General features: G+C 39.1%; 1 protein-coding gene across 2 annotated transcripts in view; it reads right to left on the reverse strand.

Annotated features, from left to right (window-relative positions):
* Positions 1-21725, reverse strand: part of LOC126184503 (tRNA (guanine(6)-N2)-methyltransferase THUMP3-like) — a 125267-nt gene that overhangs the window by 77037 nt on the left and 26505 nt on the right. For both annotated transcript variants that reach the window (XM_049926895.1, XM_049926896.1), the window contains exon 2: positions 21322-21402. In XM_049926895.1, the coding sequence (XP_049782852.1) occupies positions 21322-21402 (81 nt within the window). The remainder of the gene's footprint in view (positions 1-21321; positions 21403-21725) is intronic.

Consider the following 21725-nt stretch of genomic DNA (forward strand, 5'->3'; position numbering starts at 1 on the left):
TTTCAAAGAACCATCCTGACATTCATCTTAAACAACTTAGGGAAATTTAAAAAATAAATAAATAAAATAAAATCTGCAATCAGACCCAGAGGACAACACCACCAATTGGCCGCTGAATCGCCCTATGCCACATGGTATCATTCAGATGTTGTATGGAGGGTATAACATACTCATTGGATATGCTACTAGTACTTCATTCATGCATTTCTGTGAACATCACTATTTTTGCTATTTATATTTTGATGTACCATGAGAATAAGTTATATAATTACTTATGTTGTATGTGACATCAACATCTAGGGGTTCACATTTATTAATAATCTTGATTGAAGTATAAATCGTGCATGGTTTCTTTTATCATCACTGAAGTACAGGGTGATTATAATGAAAGCTAAACTTTCAAACCGCTGTATAAATAACACCACTGGTCAGAATGGAGTCAAACTGCAATGGAATATTACAGGAGAAAGGGGGAAAACATTTGGCAGAAGGAAAATAAATAGTTACAAAATTTAGCAATAGACGGCACTGTAAGCACCATAATTTAATAGTGATCGACTACAAATAACAAATGAATCATACAACAATGCGTTTGATGCTAAACGAACTGTATTACTCAGTGTGCATGGGTGTACAGGTGTGATACTGTTAGTTACGTAAGCCCATCCACCACGACAAGGTTATATCACACTGGATGGGAAAAATCAGTTTTTAATTGCCCTGAGGCCAAAACCACATAAAAAGCATCATTCACATCGATTTTTAATTGTCCTGAGGCCAAAAACTGCATAAAAAGTATCAATAAAAATCATACTGTATTATTAATTTCCATGTGACTGGCAGAAAACATGTTCAATATGCTGTCCACCATTTTCAGTTGAAATTGAGAAACAGCATGTTCCACAACTGTTCGAAGTGTTTGAGGGGTCACATTCAGAATTTGTTGCGCAAAGCGGGCCTTCAATGCAGCTAAGTTTGCAATCAGAAGACTGAACACAACATCTTTCAGATAGCCCCACAGCCAGAAGTCACACGGATTAAGATCTGGTGATCAGAACGGCCAGGCTGTAGGGAATTGGCACCTGATAATTCTAGCATTTCCAAAATGGTGATTCAGCAGCTGCTTAACTGGATTTGCAATGTGCAGAGATGCACTATCTTGCATAAAAATGATCCCATTCACACATCCACCCTGTTGCAGAGCTGGAATGACATAGTTGCGCAAAAGGCACTCATAGCGCTTACCAGTGATGGTACAGATAACAGGACCAGAAGGACCTGTCTCTTTGAAAAAATATGGCCCTATGATAAATGATACCATAAACCTGAACCACACAGTGACCTTTTTCATGATGAAGTGGTACTGGTTGATTTGCGTGTGGATTTTCCATTGCCCATATTCAACAATTCTGTCTACTGACATATCCCGTCAGATGGAACTGTGCATCGTCTGTCCACAAAATTGGATTTTACGCACCGTGCTCATGAGTATGTCCAATGTTCGAGCAATTCTCTGTGCACTACACATTTGCACACCACCACTCATCTCCTCCTGCATTGCTGTGACCACTGCTTGCACTGACGTTGAATCAATTCGTTTCCTCCCTCTACCACCTTGCACACCAAAAGAATCCGTCTTTTCGAATTTCTGAATCATTTTCTCCAGGCCCACAGTAGTCATCGGAACAATGCCTTTTTCAAACCCTTCAGTGTCCGGAACTTCTGCAAAGCGACGTGTGCACAGTCATCATTCTTGTAATACAGCTTTACAAGCAGAGCATGGTCCTGCATTGAGACAGTCATGGCAAATGTTACAGACACGAAAGGAGGAAAAGCCATGTAATCGGTGTGTTTATACCAACTTCAGTGGGTCGTTCACATGACAGGTGTTTTCACTTACGTATTCTGACACATACAGGACCATCTACTGTTCAATTTTCACACTATTTTTTTCTTCGGCCATACGCTTTCCCCCTTCTGCAATAATATTCCATTGCAATTTGACATCATTCTGACCAGTGGTGTTATTTTTACTATGTTTTGAAAGTTTAACTTTAATTATATTCACCCTGTGCAATGCTGACTTTTAATTTTGACACTTACTTATTCTTATGTTCACTTATCACAAGACTGTTCACAAACACTGTATAACACCTCACATCATTAACAGTTTTTACATGAAAGAGAGGAATTTACATGCACACTTTCTCATAAAAATAAAACAATGATGGTATGCACAGTACATAAGCAGTCTGACTAAGAGCTCACAAGAAGTGTCTACACTGAAGCAAGGAACTGAATAGTTGTTTTTAGGTGCGAATTTCAGGTATATATGATACACTGTTCCTTTCAGAAGCATATAGAAGCTTCTGTAAGTCAAATTGGTAATTGATACCATTTCTGATTTTAAGAATAGAGAAACATTTTAATGAAAAAATATTTTTTATGCAAAATTTTCAGTTATATAATATAAACAAAAGCTATTTAACTGTTATGAAAATAAATTCAATAATTTGATATATGCCACATGTAAAGGACAGGGTATATTTAGCTTTTACAAAATATAGAATTATTTATGAAAAAGTTAAGTTGTTTTTTGAACATAATGACAGTTTTCCATTTGCTGAACAAAACAATTACATGTGAGGATGTGTTATGACTGGTATCAAGAAAAAATTACGTTTTGCATCGATACAAACTCTGTTTTGAATCTAGGTCATTATAAAAAGAAATTTGTAGGATAATTAATTTTCATAGCACAACATTATCTCACAGAAACATGTAAAGATATTATTTCGTCATGGACAAATTTGGAAGGGAATAAAATTTCTTAAATGCACCAATGTATTGCATAATTATGTAAGAAACATGAATCTCATACTTTGTAGCTGAAAATCAGAATAAGCATTACCAAAAAAAGGAGATGGGGTGGCAAACTTCAGTTAACCCGAGAAGTTGCTGTAAATCTTGGTTTGTTGTGAGGGGCATGGGGTCAGCACACTGTTCTCCAGACCCCTGTCACTTAATAGACCTTAGAGAAACCACAGCATCCAATCAAAAGTATCTGGACACCCCCATGTAAGACAGAATTGATCGTTACATGCCAGGACAGTCAGACTTGCCCATACAAAAGGAGGTGGGGAGTACTGCGTTGTCAGTAGAGAAGCAGTAACAGCAAAATGAGTTGGTCAGGAGAATGTGGACTAGTCATTGGATGTCACCTGTGTAACAAATCCATCACAGACATTTCAATGTTGGTGATGTGACTGTGAAGTGGAAATGCAAAGGAACAACCACAGTTAAACCAAGACCAGGCGGACCTTATTTGTTAACGGACAGGGACTGTCAAGCATTCCAGAGAGGAAGTAGTGTTAAGTTAAGGGGGTGTTTTTTGTGGTTATAATGCGGTCCCCTTATTGCACTTAAGAAAAGGCAACCCAAAGAAGGATAAGCACACATTTCACAACATTCAGTACTGTGTACAGTAGAGGAACAGTTCAAAGATGATGACTGTATCAACATGACAATGCACCCTGTCATAAAACATTATCTGGGAGGCAATGGTCTGTGGACAATAACATTCAAGAAATTGACTGGCTTGTCCAGGACCTTGACCTGAACCCAATGGAATACCTTTGGAATGAGTTAGAACTTCGACTTTGCTTCAGATCACAGCATTCATCATCACTACCTCCTCTGGCTTTGGCTCTTGAGGAAGAATGGGCTACCATTCCTCCACAGACATTCAGACACCTCATTGAAAGTGTCTCCAGCAAAGTTTCAAGCTATCATAAAGATATCAAGATAATTTTGATCAGATAGTGTATTTTACATTAAGTAGCTCCTCAATTAGCATCACATGTCTGAGTGTACCCCAGGCCAACCTCTCAGCAAGAAAAATCCCCGACAGTATGGAAACTGAACCCAGGCCCCCCAAGGGACAGACGAGCTGACCACTCAGCTGTGGAAGTGGACATATATGGAAATAAGAGAAAACCTAAATCTGGATGGCTGGATGGCCATTTGAACCATACCCTCCTGCATTCAAGTCCAGTGGCTTACCACAGCATCACCTTGCTTTGTGTGTGTAATACAGTGGCTGCTTTTTAATTCACCACAACTCATTACTGGCCTCATATTTGATCTTCAGGAGTAGTTCCTCAGTTATTAAGGCAATTTACTCACTTTTGAATGAAAATAATAGAATTTTTTGGGCAGAAAACATATCTGGCTATGTTTTGTAAATTAGCAAACTCTTCAGTGTGTCTATAAAACTGCTAACTGATAAGTAAATGACAGAATAATGGAATTAAGAAATATTAATTTTTATTTAACTCTTATTTATGGATTAGGCACCAAAACTTCACTTAACATTATCAGATAGCAGAAAACTAACTTATAGCTGATAAGGGCATGGTAACTTCCTTCAGATTTAATTTTTCAAGAATATGTCTCCTAATAGACATCAATGACTTACAACACACCAGATTAGTCCAAAGTTCTTTACTTAAAACACAAGCACAATTGTTATAGATCCATGTCATGAACTGAATGGTACTGTACTGGTGTTGGGGGTGATAGAGATTTTCAATAATAGCAGAAATCATTACATTCAGTCTCTTATTCATAATCTGTTAGGGTTATCTCTCTACACACAACTGTGTCAAAGTGTAGGGATCAGATTTCTGAGATTCAGGGGTAATGGAAAGGGATCGTGGAAAGCATGTGTCCAAAGTGACCTGTAAAAGCTGAACACAGTTGTCTTTATGATTAAAGTCTTCCAAATGCAGCACCTGTGACAATTTCTTTAATTTGCATACCATCATTCCTTGAGTCATCTCGGGCAGCTCACACAAGTTAGTCAAAAAATGTATCCTTAGGACTATATGCAGTGTTAATTCATGAAATCCATGTATTCCAACATTTAACAAGCTACGGATTCTTGCAATGATGTTATAGGACATGTTCTATCTCTCTCTCTCTCTTACCACATTTGCTGCTGGCAACATGCATTTTTAAAAGAAGAACAGTTGCATTCGTTTCATGCACGTGAGACAGAGAAATGACATGAATGTGGACAACAGACATGTATTCTGTTACAGAAAAATGTGTATACTTACTCAGCATCATAGATTTTTGACAGGATCGAGCAAGAGTAAACTGTATCAGTGACTGAACAGCTTTTCAAGTTCAAGTTAAAGCAAACTACTACTCTTTATAGTGAGAATTTGATTGTTGTTTTGTCTAGGGATATTGATTTGGATTTTCTGTGGCTTTTCCTAATCATCTCAGTGTTGGTTTCTTACAATAAGACCATGAGCATTACATTCTCCAAGTCCTGTTCACTATTGTAATGTGAAATTAATACTTTATTATTGTTATTTTTATATAAGATCATTAAAGACTGTGTTAAACAACATTTGCAAATTACTGAATGTCTTCATTGCTGCAAAGGATCTCAACATTCATTCCCTGGCCACTTGTTTTTGTTTTCTTTATTCTGTTGGTTCTCGGAAGTCTTCTCATTTTAATCCATATTTGCCAAAGTCTTTTCTAAACTCTAAGAACTTATGTTCATAGAAATTTCTCATTTGTTCTACAAAGACGTCCACAGAATGTAAGCCTTCATTTTCTGGTTAATCCCATCACTGAATCTCTTACCTCTAGATTTCTAATTACTCAAAAATTTCATTTTGGTACAGGGGGGTGGGGAGGAGGGGGAGGGGGGCAGGGGGGAGGGGGAGGGAGAGGGGGAGGGGGATGGGGAGGAGGAGGAGATTAGTGTTTAACATCCCGTCAACAACATGGTCATTAGATACCGAGCGCAAGCTCCGATTAGAGAAGGATGGAGAAGGAAAGTGGCTGTGCCCTCTCAAAAGAACCATCCTGGCATTTGCCTGAAGCAGTTTTGGGAAATCATGGAAAACCTAAATCAGGATGGCTGGATGCAAGTTTGAGCCATTGTCCTCCCGAATGTGAGTCCAGTGTGCTAACCACTGTGCTACCCTGCTCGGTCATTTTGATACACGCATTACTTTAATAACTACTATATTGTAGTGTCCGAGTTTAGGCCATCTTGATATGGTCCTCTTGATGTAAAGGTTGTCACCTCGGCTGATGTCAGTTCTACTGGTTCGTAGCCAAAGGTATTTAAAGCTGCTGCTTCTTTCCTTTCTACCAAAGTCTGACATCATCGTCACCATCACCATCATCAGTCATAATTTATTTACTTGGGCTGCTCATGCAGCTTAACATGAAGCACACTAACTTCAAAGACAGGGAGGTGAGCCACATCTAGATCGAATGCGTGTAGTAGATCAATGACTACTGATCTGATATATTGGTCAGCTTGGTGTCATTTTTAGACAGTTTTCCTCACTAGTTTAGGCAAAAGCTGGTCTTCTCCTCAATCTAAACAGCAAAAGTGTGATACACAAACATTTAAAATGCAATAACAAATGGAATAAAAATTATGCAATTCACAGACACATTGGGCACACTTCTTCCCTCCCTTAAATTAACTGCCCACTGTGGCAACAGAAAGGATGTCTGCTCATAAAGTTTAACATAAAGCACAATTTGCCAAATCATTAAAACAAAGGACCCTGTATGATGGGAAAAATGTCAGGAATGAGACAAATTCCTAATTAATTACTTATTTAACAGTCATGTCAAACAAATTAAGACATAGACTAAAGAACATATAATTATATGTCAAGGGAAAAAAGTCAAAACTAAAAAAAAAGTTCAAGTGCCTTTGGTGCAGATGTGAGGGGACCCTCTATAGCACACATGGGAGGACACAAACTTTAGTTTACTAGATGCTCTGTGTTTAAAGTAGTGACACATTCCATATCTATGTGACAAGAGACACATCCAGTTTTGATATCTTACTCATTTTTCTATAACCTGTTCACTAGCTTTCATTCTTTGTGGGTATTCCAGCACTATGGCAAAGATCTTTCAGACGTATTGTACAATGTACCTCAAATGTCAGCCATGCTCCTACTGTTATTTGAAAATTCACGTTTTTTTCCTCTACTTGTACCCTGCTGCTTGTTTTCTGCCATTTTGTTTCTGAAGCGTTAGCTGCTGGGGCATTCCTAGTGTGGTACTTCTCTAAAAGTTGTGAGGGATGCAATACAAGACAAATATAAGAAGTTAGTATCTGACTAGCATCTATTATGTTGCATGTGAGATATGTGGTACTTAGCTGTCACATTATTGGAGATAAATAACTGTCTCAATATAAATACAGAGAGTTAGTTTGGCAGTAGGTGTGTACAATTAAAACCACCATCACCAGAATCATCCAGAAGAACAATTGGCTCATACTACAATTTAAGAGACAGAGTGCCTGGAATGGTAGTAATGCACTGATTTTATGTCATTTAGAGGGTGCTTCAGTTTCTAATTCTGCGGGTTTATTTCAAACAATATGAAACTTGTCTGCCTTTAGCTGTTAATGTATGATGTGTTTAACATCTCTAGTTTCTGGATTTTCATTTGGGGCTACTACTAGGTCCATATGGTATGTCAGCCATCAGAAGCATGCAGTATACAATGGCATAAAAAAAGGACAACCACAAATCATGCAGAGGAAGCAATGATCTATAGACAAGAACACACACCTGGCATTAAAAACTATAGCCCAACTTTTGAATATTCATTCTCCATCAAAATACCTATCCACAGACATAGCTATCACTCATAAAATTTTACAGCTTAAATGATGTGACTAGATACCTAGAAAGGAGTGAGTAAGATGAAAATGTAAGATGCAGACATGGGTAGTTGCATGTTGCACACAAGAATGAAGAGGAAATTTGGGTGGGGAAGAAGATTGCTAAGAAAACTAGATTGCTAAGAAAACTAGACAGCTGAAACACGAACTAAGTGAGGAGGGGTTTAATGAGATTTGTAGATAAACCTACAACTATAATCTTGGAATGGATGAAAAATATCAGCCAACTAGTTATATAACTGGTTGGCTGATATTTTTCATCCTTTCCGTGACTATCACTTTACAATCACTGTTTACAGTCATGGTCAAGATTAGATAAATAAAACAAATGTAAGGTAACAGAGAAATACAACAGTGGTAGTGGACAGGAAATGAGATAGAAACAGGAGCAACAAATTAGGCAGGAGAGAAAGATGGAGGTGAAAAAGAAAGCAAAAATGAATGATGTATTGGAGGGACAATACCCATACATGCGTTTCAGAGAAGCTAGTGGAGAATGTTTTGCAGAAAAGCATACTCTGCTTTGACCATCATCTTGTGCATCCCATTCATACTCGTTGGATTGCAAACTGGTGCTCGTGTATGCATACAAAGTAGTGCAGTGGTTACAGCATGGCTGCTTTCCTAGGTAGACCTACCTCTAATGAGATAACACTATGCCAGTAACAGTTATGGAATAGTCTTCACTGGATGAGTTCATGGAACAGGTCTTGCCCCTGAGTTTTTTATAAGGATAGGGCAAGGGGTCAGGAACAGAAGAGGCATAAGAATGGACAAGTTACAATTATGGGAAAACTAGGAAGCATTTGAAGGAGTAGATTCTTCATTTTAAGATAAGCTGAAAGCCCTGGCAAAGGATGTGGTTCAGTCATTTCAGTCCAGGATTGTATCATGTATGAAAGGATGTAGGGAGAGGATGCTCCTTGGTAGATGTTTAGCAGTGCTAAGCAAAATTGGGAAGGTACGATGGAAGATCTGTTTGTGAAAAGGAGTTGACAGGCCTACATCATATTAGGAGAGGACTTGGTTATCACTGTAGATGAAATATCCGAAACAAGACTAGAGGCAGGATAGGAAGGGTGGAGGGCAGCTATGTTAGTGTGGAAGCAGCAGTAGCTATCAATATGGAGATACTGTTAGTGACTGGTTGCTTTAATGCAAACAGAAGAATTTAGAGGACCATAATAGACATGAGATGTACTAGGAGATTCAAGCTTTCAGTCCAGCTGAGAGTCACGTCCAGTAGCTCGGTCATTAAGAGCACTGCTTGCATACGGCAAGAGCCTGAATTTTAATCTGGACCAGAGATATGATCACTCAGGAAATTTCTACGACACAAAAGTGGACATTTATGAAGTGGGCTTTAGACCAGAAAAAATCAAGTATCATAGACGTAGTGACGCCACCTGACGTTACCATGGAAACCGAGTAGCTGCTGCAACATTACTATCAACCATTGTGGTGTCACTTCTCAGATGCTGTTGATCTTCAGGCACAACTTATGATGGGATCACATCAGACTACAGCACTGAAACTGGCCCATGGTTGGCCTAAGCAATTATGATGCAAGCAGTGGAGCGCGTGCCACAAGTTTTATCGTAGTGGCTATGGTATTATTCTGGTGAACTCTACTTGTAATATACAGAACTGTGATATGGGTAGTACTAGACGTTGCTTGGGAATATGAACTTCTGATAACTTGCACTGTTCCTTATACAGATATCCGTTGTTGTGAATGAACTCCATTGTCTGCATGAGTAGATCTCCTTTTTACAAAAGTGACAACAACTTGGGACCTGTTAAGCGTGCAAATCAGACTTTGAAAATTTTTGTACTTGAACAAGAGTATGTGGGTTTCTCAACCATGGAGGACCTACAACTCCCCACGCAAACCACACACCATTATCTGGAGCTAACGACAGCTATATTATGGGCAGTGCAAATGTTAGCAATAGATGAAAAATGTCTTCCATGCCACTCGTGTTTATAGCATTTCTGCCTTTTAATGAACAGTGTGATGTTTAACAGCAACAATTGCAGTTATATTTTTTGGCTTGTCAGATTTCCGATAGGGAAAGGCAAAAGGCAATGTTCTTGTCAGCAAATCCCGTACTGTATCAACTAACAGAAAAACTGGAGTTCTTGACAAATTTAGCAGAACTTGAGCTACCTACAACATTTTCTTTATTGCAAGAACATTTTTCAACAAGTAAACACATTATTGCAACTAGGCTACAATTTTGGCTGTAAAAAAGTGTCCTAATCAATCTTACACAGGCTGGGCCCCCAACCTACAGAGATTAAGAACTGCAGGCAGAACTTCACCAACTCTTAAATCAGTTATTGGGGAAATCAGGTCCATCGCTGATAGAAGTAATGTGAATAGCTAAAGATTACAAAACAGCTTGCACAGATCAAAGTGTGTTTCAAATGGAAGAAGACATGGCAGTTAGCTTTCTGGTACAGGTCATGTGGGACGTCACTACACCTCCGGTGGGGCCTTCACCTGATCTGCAGCTAGTGCAGCCTTGTAAACAACTGTACTGGTGGCGAGAAGGCACACTAACTGTTGTGCAATTGCCTAGCTATAAATACTGTTTCCTGCACCACGCGCACAGCCTGCAGTGCTGCTGCAAACACACCCCATACTGTGGTAGTGAACCAACTGAGTTTGCAATTCATGGAAGGCCTGACTTCTCAAAACATGTCCCAGAAAAAGTACTTGGAAGCATTCATAACGAACATCCTGTGAGGTTACTCCTGGACACTGATGCATCTGTGTCACTCTTAAACCAATCGAATTACTTAATTTTAGGACTGCCACCACTGTAGGCAGCTGAGACAAATCTTTGGGTTGATGGACATCATCATGTGCCTATACATTTTACTTATAACTAAGTCAATTGTCCAGTAAGTTTTCTAGTGGCAGTTGACCCAAAAAGGGGTAATGTCTCTGGGATGGACACTTTCCAACATGTGGATTTATGATTCATGAAATAGTGCACATCATTTAGTCCAAAGAGTCTTGCACGGCCTTGAAGCTTTTCTGTGACAAATACAAGCAAATGTTCTCATCTGACCTAGGCTGAAAACTGATTTCAAAGTTCACATCTTTCTTTAAATAAAAGCAGCTCCATATTTTGAAGAAACCCTCCTGGTGCCCTAGCACTTAAGAACAGCCTCAAAATTGAAATTCTGTGGAGATTTCAAAGTAATGATAACACACGTGCTGAAGGGGAAACTTATCCTCTACCTACCCCAGATGAACTATTTGCAAAATTAAGCCATGGCATTTTATTCAGTAAAATCGATGTTGCAAGGGCATATTTTCAAATCCTCTTGATGAAACATCACAAACTTACCTTGTGCTAAACAAGTCACAAGGCCTTTACCATTACAATCATTTACCTTTCAGAATCTCTTAAGTCACCCGCCATATTATTTCAACACTTCATGGATTAACAAGTACAGGACATTCTCAACTGTACAGCTTACCCTGGCAATATTTTGGTCACAGGTATAATTTAAGAGGATCACCTACACAACTCTGAGCTTTTGTTTCAAAGGCTGCCGGCAAGAGGTGTTCCACATTTGGGGTTTAAACTCTAAGCAAATGGACTGCTGGAAGCAACCAAGGATTATGTTGTGATGATTGATAAAATTCAGCCCCCAAGAATGTCAAAGATTTAAAAATATTTCTAGGTAAGGACAACTATTATACCTGATTCATTACAAACCCAGCAGAATTCTCTTGGGCACTGGAACCAGATACCACCTGAGATGAATGTTCTAAATGGTTCCCAAACTTTAAAAGATTGCCTTAAGCAGGGTGGTTGGTTGGTGCTTTAGGGCGCAAAACTGTTACGGTTATAAGTGCCCGTATCATAATGTAGGAAAAGACAAGTAATTTGGGGGGGGGGGGGGGGAAACCTCAATCAAGCCAACTTTAAAAGAGGAGTAGCTAAGGACAAGGACAACCCTAGGGAAAATTCCTTAAAACATCATTGAGATGATCCCTGGGGGGGGGGGGGGGGTCAAATTTGCTTTGCCATGCCGCTATGGCAAGTAAAAAGCAAGTCACAATCGACAAAATGTGTGTCATCTGCTAAAACATCTGACAAAGCAGATGGCAAACATAGATGTAAACATAAACAGCTAAAAAATGGGCAATGGTCCAGAAAGTGGTGCACCGTCAAGGGTTGAGAGCAGCAGACACAGAGTGGGGCAGGGTCACCACTTAATAAATAGTGGTGACTAAAATGACAGTGTCCTATACGCAGCCGGGCTAAAATGACTGCCTCGCAATGTGAGGCCCAATAGGAAGTCGACCATGGTTTAATGTCCTGGAGTTTGTACCCCTGGAGAGAAGACCATTGTGCACTCTAAAGTGACACTACTTGCCAACAGACAGTGACACTAGGATCATCCAAAGGAACGGAATGACTAGCAAGCTGGGGAGGAGAGCTGCAGCCTTTGTAGCAGCACCAGCAGCCTTGATCCCTGGCACACCATGATCAGGAACTCATAAGCACACTATGTTGGCTCCCCCTACGGTGAGTGAGTGGAGGCATTCTTGGGTCTGTTATACTAAAGGGTGGACTGCATACACGCACAAAGGCTCTGAAGAGCAGTGAGTGAATCTGAGCAGATGACACAACTTGAAAGTTGGTGTGCCTCATAAAGAGCACAGAGCTCCACAGTAAAAATCGAACACTGCTAAAAAAGCCGACACTGAAAAGGATTGTCGTCAATTACAATAGCACATCTGACACAACAGTGATCTTGGTACCATCGGTGTAGATGACGACACAGTCCCAAACTGCATGCGAAGAGCAAGAAACTCACTGCAATAAACCAGGTCAGGAAGTCCGAAATGAACACACACCTCAGCACAAAGCCAGGGTGGTGAAATGCTTGCACCTGTAGGGAACATGGTAGGTAGCATAAAGCAACGCTCTCGAAGCAGCAAATGAAAGCGAACTCCAGGAGGCAACAGAGAAGATGGGTGCAGCCCATACCGGGGGTCAAGGGAATCATCAAAAAAGGGACCACAGCATGGATGACCAGGCATAGAAGACAGACAGCTCGCATAATGACTGAGGAGAACATCCCACCAGTAGGACAATGGTAAGTCAGGAGCCTCACCACAAAGACTTCCAATGGGAATAGTACAGATAGATGAATGTGTGGATGAATATACGATACATCCATAATCCAGTTTCAAATGGACAAGGGACTGGTACAAATGGAGGAGGAGGGTCCAATCTGCTAGGTAAGAGATGTGGGAAGACCAACAGAGTTTCCAATCAAACATGAGTCCCATGAAGTTCGTTGTGTCAACGAATGGAAAAAGGAATGGGTTGAGACATAGGGATGAGAGAAGAAACTCCCCACATGACCAGAAGTTCATACAGACAGTCCTGTCAGTGGAAAAGCAGAAGCCATATGCTCCAGGAGTAAAGATGATCAAGACATTACTCAAGACCAGTGGCAAATACATATGGGGGTGCATGTGTAACACAAGTAGGCCGTGTGTTAATATAATGACAGTGTCTGTTCAATAGTGCCACACATACCGTATTATTCTGCAAGAACTGTGTGGTTAGGTTTTTACTGCTCACAGATGTTCAAAGGTAAACTATTGAAGCAGTATGCTGACGCTTCTCAAAAGTTAACCAATAGTGAACTGGCCATATTAACTGTGTAACATTGGGGGGGGGGGGGGGGAGGTGAGGGGGGTGGTTTAACAGTGAAAGTAAAGAACTGTGAAACACAACTGTCAGCTACACCATTTACAGTAGTCAGTGTTGAACATCCAGCCCCCATTTTTCAGCCAGTATAACAATGCAGTATGTCAACACCGAGAACAATCAACAAAGAAATAAAGCAGGCGAACGTCACAAGTGCCTACGGAATCCACATTGGGCATTAGTGAGGAGATTCCAAGACTCAAGCCACCACACCAGCCCACCATTAATCATATGTTCCATCAAGTTGCAGATGCTACTGATGAGGTAAATTGAGCAGAAGCTGGAAGAAAGGTGCTTCTCCTTACCAGGCTTAGGTATGGAAATAACAATGGCCTCATGCTGGCGACTGGGAAATGTGTGATCTGTCCAAATGTGGTTATATGTATGGAGGAGAAAGCGTAGGCACTGACAAGATAGGTGTAGCAACATCAGAATGTGAATGCTGCCCAGTCCTGGAGCGGATGCCTGGGACGAAGAGACTGCATGTTTAAGCTCCCTCACAGTAAAAGCACAGCTGTAACATTCACAATTCTTGGAAGAGAAAGACAGCGCCCTTGCCTCCGCTGCCCGTTTCAGAGGGAGGAAGGAAGGATGGTAGTGGGTGGCACCTTTACCACTCTTACTGACTCTCTTTCCTATTCAATTCACAAATGGAGTCTGGAAAAAAAAGACAATCTATATGCCTCCATGGAAGCCCTAATCTCTTATCTTGTCTTCACAGTCCTCCTACAAAATGTAGATTGGCAGCAGTGGAATTATTCTGCAGTCAGTCCTAAACATCAGTTATCTAACTCTTTTCAATAATGCTTTGTGAAATGATCATCATCTCCCCTCCAGAGATTCCCATTAAGTTCATGAAGCACCTCTGCAATACTTGGGTGTTCATAGAACATACTAGTAGCATATCTAGCAGCCCACATTTGAATCGCTTCAATAGGCAAGCTGAGTTTCACAAGAACAGTGCTGTCCAAATGCATGCTGATTTGTTGACAGAGGTTTTCTGTTTCAAGGAAATTTACTACATTCTGACTTAGAATATGCTCAAGAATTCTGCAGCAAACTGATAAGGATATTGGTCTGCAATTTTGCGAGCATATTCTTTTACCCTTCATATATACACGAGTCACTAGCACTTTTTCCATTCATTTAGGACTTCGTGGTGGGCAACAGATTTGCAATAAATTCAAGCTTGGTAAGGGGCCTGCTGAAAAACTGAATGCTGTAAAATCAAACTGGGATTCCATCTGGACCCGGCAACTTATTTGTTTTTAACACTTTCAGTTGCCTCTCAAAGTCAGGGATGATGCCTGTTTCTAATTCTTCCATACAGGAGTTTGTGCAATGGTCAAATGGTGTATGTACAATCAACATGCATGAATGATTTTTTTTAAATGTGAAATTTAAAACTTCAGGTTCCCTTTTGATGCCTTCTACTGCCACAGCAGACTGGTTGATGAGTGACTGGACAGAAGCCTTTGACCAGCTTAGTCTCAGTTAATGAATCAAAATCACACATAAAAATGCTTAGTGATCATAGTGACACTAAAGCATAAGATGATAGAGAGAAGGCAAAGATAATGGATTCAATGCTTCAGAACTGTTTGACTACATTAGACTGCAATACAATTCCCCCTTTCAAGCATAGCATCAACACTGAAATAGATTTTGAGATAATTGATTGTGCAAAGAGATACTTATCACTACAGCAAAAAAGCATTTGAAGAGATTGAAAAAAGTTTTCAAGAAATTTCAATGAATAGACATGCACACAGATATGCACTACTATAGAACTATATATATGACAATATGTTGCACAGTCACAGAACATGTTTTACACTCATGTATTCCTCTGAAGAAATGAACAATGGTGGTCTTGTAAAACTCAGCTTGCTCTGCTTATCCATGAGGGCTACAAGGCAGTAGATAATGGCACCCAGGTATATCAAAAGCCTTCCGGAAGTCAAAGAAGAAAACCCTCACTCATCTAATTCCTGAGTACTGTGTATGTGACCTTAACCAAGGCAGAGCAGATCTGAGGAAGAGCAGCTCATTTAACTACTAGTTTGTTTAGTAAATGCAAGAGTGTTATGGAATTGCTCATTGGTCTCAAATGGTACATGCTACAAGAGAGGTTTACTGTTAACTACACGGACCAGCTGTTTTTGAATTTACAAATAATGGTTTTATAGGCAATTAAAAAAGAAATTTAAGAGAAAAACACTCTGGAACAGTACGTATCATGGCACACAAAAGGGCAACTGTAAGAGATGAAGAGATCAGATATGATTACTAAAATAACATTTGTGAGATACATATACGATGGAGCACAAAGTACAGGAGAAAAATAAATTGGTATAATGTTTAATGTCACTACCAGAATTATCACAGAAGAATAAAAACCAAAAGATAGGCGTAATTATTTGAAAGGAGCTACAGGGCTGTAATTAAGACCATAACAAAATAGTTAAATAAGTGCAACAAAAATAGAAATGAAGTAATTTAATTATAGCTATAGTTTCTAAAAACAAGACGACAACACCTATAAGAATAAGTGAAAAATATAAACACAATTAATATCAGTAACAGTATTTACAATGGAAAAGTATGTAAGCTAGAACAATCAAACTGTTGCTTAATTCTGTTTAATGTTTTGCAGCCCTGTACTCATCAGTAGTGGCAAGTCATTTGCCCTCTTCACATATTTATAAAGAGAAACTTGAGACAAAATTAGTCTGTTCAATTACTTTACATGGCATTGCTGCTGTTACTACATTTGTGACTACATCTACATCCTCCGCAAGCCTCCATATGGTGCATAGTGGAGAGTACGTCGTGCCAATACTAGCCATTTCCTTTCCTGCTCCACTCGCAAAAGGAACGGGTGGAAGATGATCATCTGCATGCTTACTTAGGAACCCTAATTTCTCTTACCTTCCGTCTGTGGTCCTTACCCAAAATGTACATTGGCAGCAGTTGAATCATTCTGCAGTTAGCTTCAAATGTCGGTTCTCTAAATTTTCACAATAGTGCTTCACAGATAGAAAGTCGTCTTCCCTCCAGGAATTGCCATTTGAGTTCACAAAGCATCTCTGTAATACTAGCATGCCGGTCGAACCAACTAGTAATAAATCTAGCAGTACATCTTCAATGTCTTCCTTAATCCAACTAGGTGGGGATCACAAATACCTGAGCAGTAGTGAAGACTGGGTCATATGAGTGTTCTATACACTATCCACTTTATAGATGAGCTACACTTTCCTAAAATTTTCCCAATAAACCAAAGTCTAGCATCCATCTTCCCTACTACTGTCCTTATGTGATCATTCCATTTCGTGTCATTCTGCAGTGTTACACTTAAATATTCAATCAATGTGACTGTGTCAGGCAACACACTACTAATGCTGTATTCAAACATTATGAGATTGTTTTTCCAACTCATCTGCATTAATTTATGTTTTTCTACAGCTACAGCAAGCTGCCACTCACCATACCAACTAGAACTTTTGTATAAGTCATCTTGAACCCTCCCCCAGTCACTCAACAACAATATCTTCCTCTACACCACACTATCATCAGCAAACAGCGGCAGATTGCTGCTCACCATATCCATCAGATCATTTACATATATAGAGAATAAGAGTGGCCCTATCACACTTCCCCTGAGCACTCCTTATCCCTTTGTCCCTGAGGAACACTCGCAGTCAAGGACAACATACTCGGTTCTATTACTTAAGATGTCTTTGAGCCACTTACATATTGGGGAACCTATTTTGTATGCCTGTATCTTCGTTAACAGTCTGCAGTGGGGCACCTTGTAAAATGCTTTCCACACGTCTAGGAATCTGCCTGTTGCTCTTCATCCATGCTTTGGCAGACATCGTGTGCAAAAAGTACAAGCTGAGTTTTGCATGAGCAATACACTCTAAATCTGTTCTGATTTGTAGACAGAAGCATTTCCTTCTCATAGAAATTTACAATATTCAAACTAGAATATGATGATGAAATCTGCTACAAACCAAGGTCATGGACATTGGTCTGTAATTATGAGGGCCCATTCTTTTATGTTTCTTATGTACAGTAATTACCTGCATTTATTTCCAGTCATTTTGGACTTTGCACTGAGTGAGCAATCCGTGATAAATGCAAGCTAAGGGGCCAATGCCACAGTGTACTCTCTAAAACTAAACTTGTGTTCCATCCAGAACCTTCTACCTATTTGTTTTAAACTATCTCAGTTGCTTCCCTTTGCCAAGGACAGCTACTACTATGTTCTCCTTACAGAAGTTTGTGCAACGGTCAAACGATGGTAAGTTTGTATAATCCTCCTGCATGGATGATTCCTTAAGCGTGAAATTTCCTCAGCTTCTTGGCAAGATCTTTCGTTAAGGTATGACAGTGGAAGTTGTATGCTTCATGCATCAATCTTCTAGCAGATGCACAAATTTCTACTCATTTTTACCTGACTTGATTTGTACATTCTTTTTTGAACCAAGAATGCAACAAACTCTGCTTCCTCAGCACTTTCTGAATTTTATTGTTAAATCATGGTGTGTTTTTTCTGTCCTTACCCATTTACCTGGCACATTCTCATCCATCGTGTGATTTACAATCATTTTACACTTTGGCCATAGTTCCTCTGCATCCTTCATAATGGAATTAAACAATGTCCATTGTCCATTTGGGATGCAAACGACTACTTATCTGTTCTTTCTAGCAGAAAAGCTCAGCTAGCCTTCTTTAATGGATTTATTAACTTTAGTAGCCGTCATTGTTATGAATACCAATTACTGTCTCTATAATGAGACTATTGATAAGGTGTCAGGCCTGTTTGCAGCTACAAGGTCTAAAATATTTACATTGCATGTGGGTTGTATAACTAGCTGTTCAAGCCAGTTTTCAGATAACTTATTCATAAGTACTTCACAAAACTGTCTGTCCATATCACTAGCAATGAATGCATGGATGTCCCAGTCTATACTCAATAGATTAAGCAACCAACTATATCTGTGTATTTATGTGCTAGTAAGCATACACTTTCTTTGAATGATTCTAAAACATTTATGGCAGAAATGGCTAGTAAAATCATTCAACAATTAATTTTAGTTCACCTTCATTGTCACGCCCAATTTCAGCCTCGATAGACGCAATATTTCTGTTGACAGCAACAAACATTTCCACTCCTATGGTGTCAAACCTGTCATTTTAATAAGCAATCCATACCTCATTAAATATTTTGGAGCTTTCTACTTCGGGTATATCTCAGTTCCAAGAGTAATTGAGTATGACAACTTTCATGGAGGGTAGTAAATCTAGGAACTTTGTTACAAATACTTCAACAATTTACTGTTACAATTTTGACAGCTGAAGTGTTTTTACCTTGTAAGTAGTGTGATTTCACTCTCTGCAAATTGACTGGTGAGCATTCTCCAGAGGTCCTCAAACTACCGTCTAGTCTAAGAAACTGCATGTGCACTCCTGACCTATCAAACATCCAATATGGTTTGTTAAACTGAATGCATGTTAACATCTATGTTCACCCTCCTCAATCGACATTGGCCAAGTTTACTGAAATCCACATCACAATGACAAAAACTCACTTCCTGCAACTTCTGCTGAACCCGGTTCTTGTTCTCATTATGACTGTGTGCAAGGGTAAAGCATTTGTGAATGATTGCCTAAGTTGGAAGCGGCTTTGTCTTCTGCTGACTTTCTATTCATTTTTTGCAAATTTTTGTGTGTCCTTGTAAGCACCAGGATAGTAATGATTATAATATAGGATGTACTTGCTATGAATGAGGTGCATCTAGAATATTGACAACTATTTTTTCCGCTAGTTATTTATCAATTATTTTGTATATTACTTGCAATAGTTAAAGAGGCAGATTAAAATCTTGTCCAAATACATCACAGATCACTTAGAGCTGACTGCAATGGATTTTGGAACCATTCATGCAGTGAATGTTCCATAAAACCGTTGGAGAAAAATTCAATAAGCATCTAAAGATACATTTCTGGTTAGACAACTCGGTGTATATTGCCGTAGTATTAAAGAGACTCGCCTGAAATATTATAAAACCTGGGTATCAGAATACTCACTAGCATAGGTACTCCTTATATTAGGTTAGTGTCTAAGTTTGTAGAGATTTTCCATAATTCAATCAAAAAAACAGATAGACATAACAGAGACTTTAGTCATCAATAATATATTCTCCTTTGCTATTTATAACAGTCTCCCAAAGCTGGGGTAACTTTTCAATTCCACGACTGTAGAAATCACATAGTTTTAAGGCAAAGAACTAGTTCAGTCATATTCGGAGAGGATTTTCATCTGGAAAGGAAGTCCCTTGAAGGTTGTTTGACAGTGAGCAGAAAAGGTGACAATCTGAGTGCGCAAGATCAAGTGAATATGGTGGATATGGAATGACTTCCCAACCCAACTACCGTATAGTATTTTTTGTCAGTCTAGCAGAATGCGGGTGGGTGTTATCGTGAACTAGCATCACTTTAGGCAGTCTTCCTGGTCGTTGTTCTTGGATTGTTTCTGCAAGACATCTCAGCTGTTGACAGTAAATGTCAGAAGTGATGGGTATACCTCACAAAAGCAATTCATAGTACACTACACTGTCGCTGCACCAGATTCATAACATTACCTTTCGTGGATGTGCACAGGTCTCCGTACAGGAAGTTGCTGCTTTGTTTGGGCAGAAACATTTCTTTTTTTCCACTCATGTTAGCATAAAGACTCCATTTCTTGTCACCAGTAACAATACAGGATAGGAGTGGTTGGTGTTGTTCACAAGCCAATTGATGACGGGCAAGCAGAGATGCACATATGGTCACCTGCTGATTTTTGTGATTTTGGCTTAGAGCATATGGTACCCATCCAGCCAACGTTGGAATCTTCCCCATAACATGCAAATGTTGCATAATGGTGGAATGATCACATTTCATCACATTTCATCACATTTTCCAGTTCATGAGTACATTGACATGTCTCATTGTGGATCAATGTGTTTAAATAACCTTTGTCGAATTCCAAAGGTCTTCCTGAACATGGAGAGTCACTAATGTCAAAACGATCCTCCTCAAAACGAAAAATCCATTTTCTTGTCATGCTCTGTCCAGTGGCATTATCCCCATACATGGCACAAATACTTCTGGTTGCCTCTGCTGCTGTCAATAGACTTTCAACTCAAACACAAGAATATGTTGGAAATACTGCCATTTCTCCATTTGGCACTCCATTTTCTAGTGTCCACATCTCCACTCACTATCTCAAAATGAGAGTATGTGCACTCAAATAGCAACAGTGAACTACATATAAGAAATGACATAGATAAATAAACCCATAGCAGCCGAAATACCAATGTGCAAAACACTATGAACTTATGCATCAATCTAATACATCAATGAGTTTAAAATTTGTTTCAGCCTATGTTGAAGACAGATATGCAACTAATCCGGTGGTTGTTGAAATCACTCAATGAAAGACTAGCTGCCACAGTTGCTGACGCCAACAATGTGGATAAGAAAGTGCAGCACTGAGTAGAAACTTCAATAGACTTCTAACTGAAAATGACTAGTTCCACATCATTAAAATTTATCATGCAAAATGACCCATGGAACATGAAACTAACTAACTAATTAAGTAACTAACTAATTAAGTAACTAACTAATTAAGTACCTAACTAATTAACTAACTAACTAACTAACTGATAATTCGGCACTATATACACCCACATAAAAAATTCTTGTATTTTCACAGAAAATATAAAAAAAATAAATTAAACACCTATATATTACTAACAAATATGAAAATTCCCATACCTTATCAGCCGTGCTGAAAGTTATGTCCTTTGTTACTTCCGCAACTAATGAAAGATTGTCCACCGATCGCATCTGAAGTACCTGCATGTAGGAAAACATTAATTTCATGCCAGTTCATCAAATCTCATGCTAATTAGGTACATGTTCTAAAAATCTCAACCATAATAATCATCATGATCAGAAATATACCGTCACTGTTACACATGAAATTTATATATGGATGCATTTAAGCTATTTACCACCAGATAACCAACAAAAATAGTTCCACTTCATTCTTGGTAACTAATCGTATCAACAGCTGAATTAAACTTTTCACTGATGAAACTAATTTAGTAAGAGAATATAGTTTGACTGTCCGGAACAATGTAAAATGGAACCATATGCTTGTTATTAATAAAGCAAAA

This window comes from Schistocerca cancellata, chromosome 4 (assembly GCF_023864275.1).
Source record: "Schistocerca cancellata isolate TAMUIC-IGC-003103 chromosome 4, iqSchCanc2.1, whole genome shotgun sequence".
Classification (NCBI taxonomy): domain Eukaryota; kingdom Metazoa; phylum Arthropoda; class Insecta; order Orthoptera; family Acrididae; genus Schistocerca; species Schistocerca cancellata.